This window comes from Tachysurus vachellii, chromosome 26 (genome assembly GCF_030014155.1).
Source record: "Tachysurus vachellii isolate PV-2020 chromosome 26, HZAU_Pvac_v1, whole genome shotgun sequence".
NCBI classification, from domain to species: domain Eukaryota; kingdom Metazoa; phylum Chordata; class Actinopteri; order Siluriformes; family Bagridae; genus Tachysurus; species Tachysurus vachellii.
Genome location: NC_083485.1, coordinates 10,452,050 through 10,465,659, shown reverse-complemented (window position 1 = coordinate 10,465,659; position 13,610 = coordinate 10,452,050). Strand labels below are relative to the sequence as shown.

General features: G+C 38.8%; 1 protein-coding gene across 6 annotated transcripts in view; it reads left to right on the top strand.

Annotated features, from left to right (window-relative positions):
- Window positions 1–13,610, top strand: part of cita (citron rho-interacting serine/threonine kinase a) — a 70,650-nt gene that overhangs the window by 12,643 nt on the left and 44,397 nt on the right. For all 6 annotated transcript variants that reach the window (XM_060862765.1, XM_060862764.1, XM_060862762.1 and 3 more), the window contains exons 9-10: window positions 1,738–1,891; window positions 7,308–7,494. In XM_060862765.1, coding sequence (XP_060718748.1) covers window positions 1,738–1,891; window positions 7,308–7,494 — 341 coding nt within the window. The remainder of the gene's footprint in view (window positions 1–1,737; window positions 1,892–7,307; window positions 7,495–13,610) is intronic.

The following is a 13,610-nucleotide window of genomic DNA, read 5'->3' as shown; positions in this document are numbered from 1 at the left end:
TTATTGATTGATTTATTTATTTGTTTAATTATGTATTGCATAGGTGTCTGCAATCATGATTTGTCAACTTATTAAGGCCTTATGATGACTGTTAAAGCCAAAGAAGTATATTTTAAGATCCTAGAGTATACTTTAAGATGTTTTGCTTCATACTATTATGCCCAAAGGGTTGTTAATATATAATGTTCAATACACCCCACAACAAGTAGACTACATCTAGTACTTTGTATGGCCTCCATGATTGTTAATGACAGCACCAAGTATTCTAGGCATGGAATGGACAAGCTGACGACATTTTGCAACATCCAACTTTTTCCATTCTTCAAGAATGACCTCTTTTAGAGATTGGATGCTGGATGGAGAGTGATGCTCAACTTTTCTCTTCAGAATTCCCCCATAGGTGTTCAATTGGCTTCAGATCAGGAGACATACTTGGTCACTGAATCACTTTTACCCTGTTCTTCTTCAGAAATCCAACAGTGGCCTTAGATGTGTGTTTAGGATTATTGTCATCTTGGAAAAGTGCACAACGACCAAGGGCCCGGAGTGATGGTAGCATCTTCTCTTTCAGTATAGAGCAGTACATCTGTGAATTCATGATACCATCAGTGAAATGCAGCTCCCCGACACCAGCAGCACTCATGCAGCCCCACATAAGGATACTGCCACCACACCATGTTTCACTGTAGGCACCATGCATTTTTCTTTGTATTCCTCACCTTTGTGACGCCATACAGTTTTGAAGCCATCAGTTCGAAAAACATTTATCTTGGTCTCATCACTCCAGAGTACAGAGTCCCAGTAGTCTTCATCTTTGTCATGATGGGCCTTGGCAAACTCTAGATGGGCTATTTTGTGCCTGGCCTTTAGGAGAGGTTTCTTTCATGGACGGTACCCATCCATGGCATTCCTGTGCAGTGTACGCCGTATTGTGTCACGGGAAATAGTCTTCCCAGTTTGGCTTTCTACTTCTTTAGATAACTGCAGTGATCTTGCATGCCGATTTTCTTCAACCCTTCTTATCAGAAGACGCTCTTCTCGAGTTGTTAACTTCCTTGGACGGCCTGGACGTGTCTGTGAGATGGTTGCAGTTCCATCTTTTTTAATTTTTGTACCATTTTTGCTACAGTATTCTGACTGATAAAAAGCTTTGCTGATCTTTTTGTAGCCTTCACCTTTCTGGTGTAGAGAAATTATTTTCTCTCTCAGGTCTTGTGACATTTCTCTTCCATGTGGTGGATGTAGCCTAACACCTTTTTATAGTCAACTGTCTACTGGAAACCTGAGTAATGAATAATTAGACTCACCTGTGGTTGAATTCTTGTTAAATTAGATTTGTAGTCTAAAATTTTGCTTTGCCCCAGACACTTTCAGTGGGCTGTACTCATTTATGCATCACCCTAATTTGAGTTAAACTGAAAAATGTGTATTTTAAAATAAATTATTAACTTTACTTTCATGTTATGAGGTAAACCGATGTTATATTAAACTTAGTCTTTTCAACATTTTGGACAATTGTTTTGTGTTCATTGAGATATTGTTTAAAATGTTACTTTTTAAAGGGGGTGTACTCATTTATGCTGAGCATAATGTGTATATATATATATACACATATACATACATACATACATACATACATACATACATACACACTAAACCATAATACATGATTCAGCATTAATTTTCAAGTAAAAAATATCATCTCATGTTTACATTGTTTGTTTCCTTACCTTTAAGCGCTATCTGAAGTTCCCTGAGGATCCCAAGGCCAGCTCTCAGTTCCTGGACCTTGTGCAGAGTTTGCTGTGTGTGGCACGGGATCGGCTCGGCTACGAGGGCCTGCGTTCTCACCCCTTCTTCTCTACTGTCGACTGGAGCAGCCTCAGACACGGTGAGGATTTAACAGTGTCCCTTTAGGGCACTTTACATAAACTGCGCTATCTTTAGGAATAGTTAATGGGCTATATACAGAGTCGAAATGAGATGTTTCAGAGAGATCTCCTTCACTGCTAAAAGAGGATAGGTGGTTGCTCAGAATTTGAAAGGGATCTCAGCTGTTTCGCAGCAGCCGTTTCTGAGAATAGCAAACAAATACCATAAGCTGTTGGCCATTTCTTTATTTGCGTCCCTAATGATCGCTATTGCTGTGCGTGATCAGAGGATTTGCTCGCTAATGGAGTGTAGTGGGTGGATTTAGGGGTGAACTGGGTTACTGTCTGTTGTTTTCCTGTCTGTGTCTGTCCATGTATGCGTCAACGTTTATGCTTTACGAGGCATGCAGGTGTTCTCAGAGGGACATCTTGATTGTTTCTGCCCAGACAATGCAACACATCTTATACACACATCCGCCAACACAAATACTATATATAGTACTTCACACATCCAGTGCTGATAATTTATGGGAGATAATACAGGATACGTGATTTGTGTTATATATTTTAATGGCAAAAACTCTGATGAGATCGTTAGATGAACCATTGGTATTGGTGTGAAGATATGGAGCATACATAAAAGCACTTGAATTCAGTTCAGACCAGCAATGATTAAAATTCCTGAATCGCTTGCAGCATATGTGGGGGTGTTGGTTTGGGGCATGTGGGGATGTAAGCACTGCTCATCATACCATGTAATGATCATTAGGCTTATAGTGCTTAATATAGTTGATTATCCAGGACAACAAAAACAGTGGGAACACTATAATGGAAACACAGAACATTATATTAACAGCCAGTATCTAATATTAGTGTGTCTGAGTTTGGTTTCAGAACACTTTCTTTCATTCTGTCCTAATATGTGTCTAGTGAAATTTTAAAGGATTCTTTTAAAAGCAAAGCCTCAAAGATTTTGCTGAAGGGGGAATGATTATAGAAATCCAGTTAGTACTCATGAAGTTAGGACTTCATCAATTTGCTTGCTTGTTTGAAATATGGGAACATCAACTGGGAGCACCTCATGTACCATAAATCCTATTAGAAATATCCAATTTATTTTATTTATTTATTTTTGCCAGTTAGAAAAAGCTGGCAAAAAAGGGGATGGTCATCCATCAAAATGGCTGACCATCCCTCATAGGCCAGAGTGTAAACCCTGATAAAAAGTTAGAGACAAATGAAAGTGATATTTGGCTAACTGCATTTGTTGTTGTACTTCAAACTAAAGTTGCTGTTTAATCTAAACAGTGATGCTTATTTTGGTGGTCTATATAGCCTGACTACAGCATGCAGTTAATGTATTGCTTACCCTCCAGGCTTCTTCTCAGTGTGTGTCTGTCTTTGTTTCTGTGTATGTGTGTACATCTGTCTAGACAACATTAATCACTGCTTTTCATGATGAGCTTTGTGTCTAATGGAAGAGTCATTAATCTCTCTCTCTGTATGTGTGTTTGTGTACATTTACATATGCTGTAGCAAGCTTGGGGGGGAAAAGTCCTGTTTTTGTAAAAAGTTATATAAAAATATTACTTTTCTTGTCCATCACTCCGTAACAACGAGTTACATGTATGTAGCTAGAACACAGCTGTTAAGTCTTTCATAGTACAATGTAAAAACAACAAGACAAGCATGCTAGAAATTTTTACCTCAGATGTGTTGATCAATTGCTAAGAAAGACTCTGTATGACTGAAACGTAAACCTAATCTCTGTCTTATATGTCTGTAGTGTATGGTCAGCTGCCATGGACATCAATTCTGTTATATTTTCAGAGTAACGGTGGTATTCGTGAAACAGAGCAGTGTCGCTTCTTTTTTTAATGAAGCTCCTCAGTCTCTGCAACCCTTATTACCTTAGATTTAAACATTTGGTTTGAATTTTAACCATTCTGCTGGATGTTGGTTCATGATATCAACCATAACTACAGCCCTAATATGGTATCTCACTTGTATTTCCTAGCTGACCGTTACTACAGTTATTACTTTGCAGTTAATAATAATCAGTGGCACAAAAGTGATTGTTTAACTTTAAGCCCACTTGGAGAAACCTTCTTTCTGTATGCTATAATAAGTATAGTAATAAGTCTTTAGCACAATCAAGACTTATACCAAATGCTTTGATATAAAGTGTCCAGTACAAGTTCTTAACCTACACAGTTAAATAGCTCTAATTATTTTACTATGAAAGTTCTACACTACATGTATATAAGAATGTAAGAAGTCTATGAAATGAATTGTTATTCCTATGATTGCTGCTTTTGTATATCTGAGTATTCCTAACACCTAGAAGAATATTCTTCTAGTAGTTATTCATCTTGGCAGAATGCCTCCGTTTCCTGTAAATGTTTTGGTTGTCTTGCACAAACTGCACGTTTGAGATCTCCCCAAAGTGGCTCAATGATATCGAGGTCAGGAGACTGTGAACCTTCAGCTTTTTCCACTGTAGCCATTGGAGGGTCAACCTTGCCTTGTGCTTTGAATCAGCCGAGATCGTCCCACGTGCAGCTTTCGTGCTGTAGAATGCAAATTGTCTGCTCGGATTTTCTGATAACATGCTGCATTCATCCTGCCATCGATTTTTACTAACTTCCCTATGCCACTGGAGCTCACACAGCCCCAAAACATCAGAGATCCACCACCATGCTTTACAGTGGGGATGGTGTACGTTTCACAGTAGGCCTTGTTGACTCCTCTCCGAACATAGTGTTGTGATTATAACGTTCAATTTTGGTCTCATCTCTCCAAATGTCGCAGGTGTGGATGCTTCCCTTTAATAGCCATTTAAACCTTTGTGTGTCATTAGGTTTTAAAAAAGTACTCAAACAACTATGTGATCATTAATGACTTAACGTGACCACTGTCTTTAAATAAGAAAAAAATTATTTTGCATTATCAGTCATATTTTCCAAATAAATGGCAATGTTTAACAAGTTCTTTCAATGTATGCAAACTTTAGCACTGAATCTTAAATTGTTAAATGTTGAAATTTTGTATGCTTTTTTTTTTAATTGTACCTTATTTCTTAAGCTATTCAGAGCTGTAAATAAAGACATTATTGTCTATATATAGAATGTTTTAATGCAAAATGCAACAGTGGAATTTTTCTGGTTGTATTATTGAAATGTCTTCATGAATTGTGATGTAATATTTTTGTCTGTAGTGCTACTTGAAGAACATCATGAGTATTTCTTTTTCGATGCCCCTGGATGACATTGCATTGATTAGTTATGTGGAAGACCATGAAGATAAATCTTAAAAAAAAAAAAAAAAAAAAAAAAAAAAAGAAATACTAGCATCCATAATGTACTTCTGATTGAAATAATGGAGAACTGCAGTCTTTGGAGTACAAGCCATACAAAGGGACTTTTAATCTACAGCTAGGCTTAATCACCGTCTGGGAAACTGTCCAACTTCCAATGCTTATGTCCAATGGTTTTTGATTCTTTTAATACTGAGCCATTGGTAATGCTGTATATAAAGGTTTCTTTAACGAACATTACTTAAGAAGCTATTTGTCATAAGTAGAGCACGTTCAGATTTTATGCACAGAGAAATTCACCACTAAATCCATTAAGTGCATTAAATCCAGGGTCTGTAATTAATAATCCAGTCCATACTAGCCACTATGAGCATATGAATTAATGAATGTTACCACACTGTAGAATTCTCCAATCGGATTGGTCGGAAGATATTGATTCATTTTAAAAGCATCAAAATGTATAGTTAGTAAGTTATTGCTGGATAATTGACAACAGTGATGATCTATATAACCAAAGGTCCATCCAAACCATCCCATTCCAGATTTGTTGTTATAATAACCTCCACTCTTCTGTGAAGACCATCCTCTAGATATTGGATGTCTGTGGACATTCAGCCATTAGTGCATCATTAAGGTCAGGCAGTGATGTCTGAGGTGCAGTCGGTGTTCCAGTTCATTCCAATGGTGTTTAATAGGGTTAAAGCCAGGACAATGAAATTCTTCTACCAAACTTGACATACCATGTCTTCATGGAGTTGGATTTGTATACAAGTCTGTTGTCATACTGGAACAGGTTTCTGCCTCTGAGTTCAAGTTATGGGAATGTTCATAATCCTGCATATTATTAACATCAGATATTCTAGCATCTGCAAAGTGCATGGGCCAGTGTGGTTGGAGGTTTGCATTCTAATCAAACAAGAGCCGCAGCCGATTTCGCCTGTTTAATTAGTTTATCTTAGTTTTCTAAATACTACGGGTTGATTCTTAGAGGTCGACCTAAAAACCTGCGCTCATACTGGCCCTTTCTGGGTAATATTAAACAATTGTTTGCTTCAAACTTTGTGCCAAAAGTTTGGTAAAGGACCACATATGAGTGTGACGTTCAGGTGTCCACATATTTTTGACCATATAAGTGTGTATAAAGATAAATGATGGGTTATGGAACTGCATTGGTATTTAATATTTGAACAAACATCAGTTAATTCAATGGCATATTAATGTTGATGTTTATGGCTTCTTAATATACTAATATACTTCATAATATTAACTAGTGCACTAAAATGTAAACATTTATAAATCGTGAAGATTTTTAATGTTGTCAGGATGAAGGCGTCATTATCAATTTTGCCTCGTAATTAATCAGTTACACTAACGTCCTGTGGGATTATTGCAGTTTCCACAGTAACCTGGCACTGCCACTGTTGCTCCATTCATTATAATGGTACACTGTTCTTAACTCCAACCTGGCTGTAACTGCGTGCTCAGTTGTTTTTACTGTTGGTATACAGGTAACGTACCCCAGGGTGTGGATATGGATGTTTTAATGTTTTTGTTGTAGAGGTGTGTGTGCATATCTTCTTTATTTATTTTATTATTTATTTATTTGTTTATTTTGAATTATTTAACACAGGTAGTAGGTAGTATTACATTGTAAAGATTGGTACACTGTGTGTGCTTAGTGTACTATGTGTTTTTTTTTTTTTTTTTAATTATTTGTAGATTTGTGGGTAAATGCAGGTAGTAACATGTTTAGAATATGGATGTTTGTGTTCGTCTGTCTGTCTGTTCTGTGTGTTGTGCGGATCCAGAGCCTAGGCTGTGACTCAGGCTGGTGAGCTGAAGCTGCTATGCTGCAGTGAGGGAGAGAGAAAGTGTGTGTGTGTGAGGGAGAGGGAGGGAGAATGAGAGAGAGAGAGAGAGAGAGAGTGAGTTACTGCACTAGAACCTCATCACTGAGACCCTCTACTCCCTCCCTCCCTCCATCCTTCTTTCTCCCCCTCTGTTTTCATCTCTTGCTTGCTGCCTGTCTCTCTCTCTCTCTCTCTCACACATACACATACACACACTCTCTTTCTCTCCCATTCCTCATCGTCCTTTTCTGTACTCCTTCCCTCTTCCAGCTGTCCCTCCCTTCGTTCCTTCGCTCCGTGCCGAAGATGACACGTCCAATTTTGAGGAGCCTGAAAGGGCCCCTCGGCATACGCATGCTGCCCAGCGAGAGCCCCCACGCCTGGGCTTTCAGGGACAAGACCTGCCCTTTCTAGGTTGGTTCTTCAGCCGGGCCCTAACTGCACTGGTCAAATCTGAGTGAGTACACACACATACACATACACACACACACACACTCATTTTACTGAGAACGATTTCGATACTACAGTCACAGGTGGTAGACAAGATGGCAATATTGCTACGGTTACTGTCACCAGGCAACGTTGGTGGTTGAATGGCAGTTATGCTGTAGCCATGCAGATGTGGATGTGCAGTAGAGACCTCTGTCGCTGTCTGAGTGAATGGGAATCAGGAATGAGAAGAGTGCGTTTGTGTGTGTGTGTGTGTTGGAGAATACTGATGCTTTTATCCTATGCTTGTGGCTCGTTGTTATTTCTGTGAAAGCAATACGCTGGGAATCCCCATCTCCCTGTGTGTGTGTGTGTGTGTGTGTAAACTCCTCTTTTTGCAGATTGCTCCTTTTCTCTGTGATGCTGCCTTTCTCCGATCCTCTTGTTTTTAATAGCTATGTGTGCTGCATTGGTGCTCGGTCTGCATGCGCATCTGCATGTACATGTATGGAGATCAGGATGCGCTCGTGGTTCTGCTTGTGTTTGTGTGTGCATGCTGATTTGTGGTTCTCTAAATTATCCAAGCTCTACAACTAGTTTGCCGTCTGTGTTTGTTTAGACAGGAGCAGATCTCAGATCAGCAGTGTTCCCAGTGTTTGACTGACAACATGCCCCCCTCCTTTTACTGCACTATATGGTTATAAAGCAAGGACATAGAGAAAATAGAAAGGAGATGGAGATACGATACAGTGGGGGGGAAACGATCAAATTTGAATTGGACACAGATAGATGGAATTAATGCATTTCTATGGCAATTAGAGGGAGATTTATGATCAACAACTTGCAAGATAATAATCCATAAATAGATCATATTTAGGCTGAGAATGCAGCCTCTTCATTATCTGATATTAATTTAGGAATTAATTCCTGTAATAATCAGTTTAATAGAAGAATGTATATGAACTATTAATCGTATTTTGAGTTCTCGCATATATTTTGCAGATGTTTGTTGGCTTTGTATTGTAAAGAAACAAAATTCATTTATCGTTTAAATATTTGCAAAAAAAAATAAAAATGCACATTTATATGTTGTCGTTTTTTTCCTATGTCATTTTTTTTTAAATAAAGCTGAGGTTAGAATGAAGTGAAGGGGATCCAGGTAATATTTTTAGTATAAATTGATACTTTTTTCTTTGTCGCTTTCTTGCGTCTTTCTGTCTTTCGGTCGTTCTTTCATTTGCTGAAAGTGACGTCATTCAGGACTTGTTTAAATCACAAAAGAGGCTTGACTAACATGTTGAATCAACATAGCTACTTGTTTGCAATGTGAAATGACTCGTATGATTCTGGTTGTTATGGTAACAATGGCAGGAATTCCTATTCTTTAAATGCGCATACATTTGTCTCTGATTTCACTCTTTCTTTTACTGCGTTCCTTCTCTCTCTCACGCTCTCTCTCTCTCTCTCTCTCTCTCTCACTCTCTCTCTCTCTCTTTCTCTCACACACACACCCTCTCTCTCACACACTGACCAAGACTTTGAGCTCTGTCTTTACGATGACAAGATAACAGCGTCTTCTGATTTTCAAGATTTTCATTCTCTCCCTTTCAAACCTTCCATCTCTGTCACCTAGCATAAGTAAATGTGCGTCTATGCACACAGTGAGCCTGCTATGCCTTAAAAAACCCATCTCATATTCATGCACACACCCCTCACACTGGTTTCCCTGAATAACACTGCCACATGTCTTTTTTCATTCAGCGCACATCCTTTCCCATGCTTCCGCCTTTTCCTGTCATTCGGTAAATCACACCGCACTAACGAGTCACCATCCTTCCAGTCTGATCTGTAGGCAGCAGCACGACCCAAGATGAGGCACACTGCTCAATTTGCAGTCAGCTCACATCAGATTTCAGCACATCTGCTCTTCCACGTCATAACGGCCAACGAACGCGTATACAGTACAAACAGACAGAATTCATACGTTCTCTCCTGTATACTCTCCAGAATATCTCTCTGTTCATCCACTTGGTTTTCTTTTATGTGCTGCATCGATTAACGTACATAGTTATAGAAGGGTTTTCTTTCCTCAGTTTCCTCTTAATTTATTCAGATCCTGTCCCCTCGAGCTTGCAGGTAGCACTTTTCAAGCTAACAGTTCGATAAGCTGTGGTGCCATCACTAATGTTTTTATTTACATAACGGTACCAATAAAAGAAAGAGCAGCTCTCTGGGGGGAAGGTCATTGTGAGAACTTTTTGGGTTATTTCTTTCATTCCCTCAAGGAATTTTGCAATCGCAGAAATGAACACATTGAAGCAAATTCAATAATATTCAGAGCAGCTTGCGGTTTTTCAAAATGCCCACAAGATTTGGGCCAAGATGTGTCAAATATGCTCCAGCCAAAGACCTCCAACGGAATGTTATTACATATGTATCAGATCGTGCAAGTTCACCAATTCAAATAGTTTTCAGAAAAAATAAAAAGCACAAAAAACATTTCAACATTTTTGGCCACAAAAAATAAATAACTTCCTGGAAATCTTGGAGAGATTGACTACATTTGGTTTTGTGTGACAAGACCTAGATAACCAAACAGAACTTTTCAACTTTCCCGTTGTAGTCAGTAGGAAAGACTCATTAGATCAAGAGAGTCAACCTTTTTTCTTAAGCTTGTCACCCTAGCATAGTGTATATATTCTACCATTCTGTTTAGGAAAAGCCTCTGTTCGAAGATTCCATTGATGACGATCTCGTGAAGAAGCTCCACAGGAAGCAAAGTGACATATCCAAAGAACCCGTTGTTGTTGTTGTTGTTGTTGTTGTTTTTCATACAGTGTAATGCTGAAAATTGCTCTGGTGTTCTCTGCCATAGAACAGTGAAGCTTAAGCTAGTTTTTTTCATAGTTTTCTGCTGTGGCCAATCACTGACTTGTATTATTTACCTCCACTCATGCAGTATATCCTCATCATGAGAAATACTCCAAATAAGTATTTAGTTACAGTACAATGGTGGACAAATAATAAATTCTTTAGCTGGTCCATTGACCTTGAGTCATGTCAACTGGACTTCTGTTTTGTTCAATCGAAACGTTTTATTACTCATCCCAGTAGCTTCTTCAGTCTAAGGGAAGTTAGCAGAATTCCACAAATTTTCCATGTTCAGGGATCCTCACCTCTCTGGATGGGCTCGTTAGGGGAACAATGAAGAAGGTGAGAGTAGGGGAGTCATTAGGAGCAGGGAGAGTGTTTAGTCGTATACTGTATTGCTCTTCTTCTGTTTTGGTGTGTGGTCTTTGGGTGGACAAGTCAGAAATGCCCCAGATTGCAGCCCCATCTGGTTAGAATTAGCTGGCTAGCCTGCAAGGACGACTCTCGGCAGGATCGTTATGTCAACAACGTTGGATGTACCAACAATCAACATGCTTTGATGAGCTGACAGGTAATTGAACTGGCTGTGTGTTTTGAAGCACATTCCTGTTTCGGATCCATAAAATATAAGAAAATACATCGCTGTTAGAGATAAGTGTACTGGTAGGTGGTCCGAACAATGCAAATATCTGTCAGTTTCTCTAATCGAATAACTTTTAATACACATTTTTGTATCCATTGTCTTCATGGATTACATTTTTCCTGCATGGCATCATCAGAAATGTGTGATTATGCATGCAAGCAGCTCAGATGGGAAATTGGTTTGGTTCCCACTCTTGTTTAGATTTTTGATATAGCAAGCAAGGAGTCTTGGGATAATTTACAGTAGTATTATCTATCAAGTAATCAGTTAGAAAAGTGATGTCTGCAGTTATAAAATCAGCAAAAATAAATTGTTGCATCTCGTAGTGTTTTTTCTCTTAACCTATTTTCTTAAATAAATCCAAATAAAGCCTTTATTATTAGCTGCTTTCTAGCTTCAGAGCAGAGCAACAACGGCGTTTCTCCAGGAGCCTGGTGCTACATAAAACAACAGAGCTAAGGACTTAAAGTAAGTTGTCCTAGCCACATAAAGTGCATCGTGTGTAAACAGTGCGAGACAAAAGACTGCACGCAGACAATACAAAACACTACAGGACAGATGCACAAAATAGCACCGACCAGTGTGCATTCTGTATGCTATACAGTACATTGTGCAAAAATAGAGGATTGTAAACAAAGAGGGTTCTTGCAAACATGTATACTCTTTTTCTGCCCTAATGAATCATTGTGTACACAACACACCTTATGTATTTCTGATCATGCCCCCTTCTTTTCCCCTGCAAAGCTACAGGTGGTTTTGTTCTCAATCAGCAATATTTAGGGGCCACGATAGGCTGGAAGCAAGTTGCATACGATCTCAAATCTAACGATCTAATCTAATTAGCTTTTTATGTGCATTAATATTGACCAATGGAATTGACGGAGTAATCGCTAATTATTGCTTTCTTGAGAGACGTAAAGCACGTCAATAAAAAGTCATTTCTGTTTATTGCAATGTTTTAACAGAGATCTGGAATTTTGTTATATTAGATATTATTCCACTCTGTTTAGCATCTCCATAATCTGTCAGCATGTTTAACATTGCAGTAAGCAGGAGAGTTATGACAGCTTTGTGCTGAACCTTAATTTGATCTCGGTTTTGTCAAGAAGTCTACGTTCCTGCGTGTTCTGGTTCTTGAACAGTGTTTACAACTGAATGTGCCTAGGAAAAATCATCCTACCATCAGCCAGTGTGTGGTGCAACAGGCAGTCAGAAGACATTGTTCATTGTTGTATAGAGCTGCATTACGTCAGCTTATTTAGACATGCGTTAAGTCTAAATATAGCTACATATTATAGAAAACAATAGTTTTTGGTTTGTGAATGTCAATGAGGACACAGTGAATGTATATTTTCTACAACCATTTGTAAAGGAAACTAATAGACTGGGAGAATCATCAGACTTTGTGTGAATGTGCAATGAAGGAGAACTGATCACTGGCAGAACCGATTATAATCGCCATGTTGTTGGGAAATCCTGACCGGAGGAGACGATTCTCGGACAGTTCTTCCACCCATCGAACTGAGGTGTTTTTGCCTCCTCACGTATTAGTCGAAGCTAAGGTTTTGATTGATCCGGCAGCCCTTTTTTAATTTATTAATTTTTTTTAGCCATGATTAGAAGCTAAACATGACACATTGGCATGATTAGATCGTGTGTGAAGACCCTGAAGCTAAATAAAGTACTGCAGCTGCATTTTGAAGCTTCAGCATAAGAAGCCATGACGAATTCAGCTTTATCTTCACCTTCAAGTCTATCAAAGTAATGGTGGGATGAATTTTCCATGCTCTCTCTCTCTCTCTCTCTCTCTCTCTCTCTCTCTCTCTCCCTGTCTCTCTTCCTCTTACTTTCTTTCCCTCCTCACCAACGTTGCAGTAAAAAATAGACTTTCAGCTTTAATGAAATGAATTTTAATACTATGAATTTGCGCTCACATCATCCTTCATAAATAATGCGACGAGAACTATGTGAAGGAAACAGCCCCAGGAAGCGTGATCTCTGTGTTAATTGCTAATCATAAATCCCACAACAGGATGTTTAATTAATGCATGGCTGTAGCATTGTTAGCGAAAGAAGCGTTTGTAAGTTTTGTTTTGTTTTTTTTTTTTGGATAAGGGCATCTTCCAAATGCTGTTGATGTAAATGAAATTATTTCAAATCGTAATGTTGCTCAATTTATTTTCGCAACAGGCTCTTTGCTCCTTGGTAATGGTTGGATTCCTCCACGCTTGCTGCCATCTCTAATTGGCGTTTTAGCTTAGTTGGTCCCTGCTGTAGCCATTTTAGTGACACTTTTTTAATGACCAACTTGTGAGTTTATGCCTATGTTTGCAGCGTAAGAACTGCCATTGTTGCAGGCTAGTTTGTGTTCGAAAACAATGTCTAAGTTTGTAGTTAAAGCTCTAATCTATGTCCAAATCCACAGGGTAAACAAATTGAACACTGGTATGTTCTCGAAGCCAAGCTGAAAATAGAAGAGACACTGACTCAGTCACTTGCATCTTGCCGAGGAATGTTTGTCTCTTGTTAGCAGCCAATCTTATAACAAGTGTGAGACGTGTTAAACCGTTGAGACTAAGACTGCCCAGTGTGTGTCTAGCAGGTTTTTCCTTTGGGTTGCAGGAAGTGAC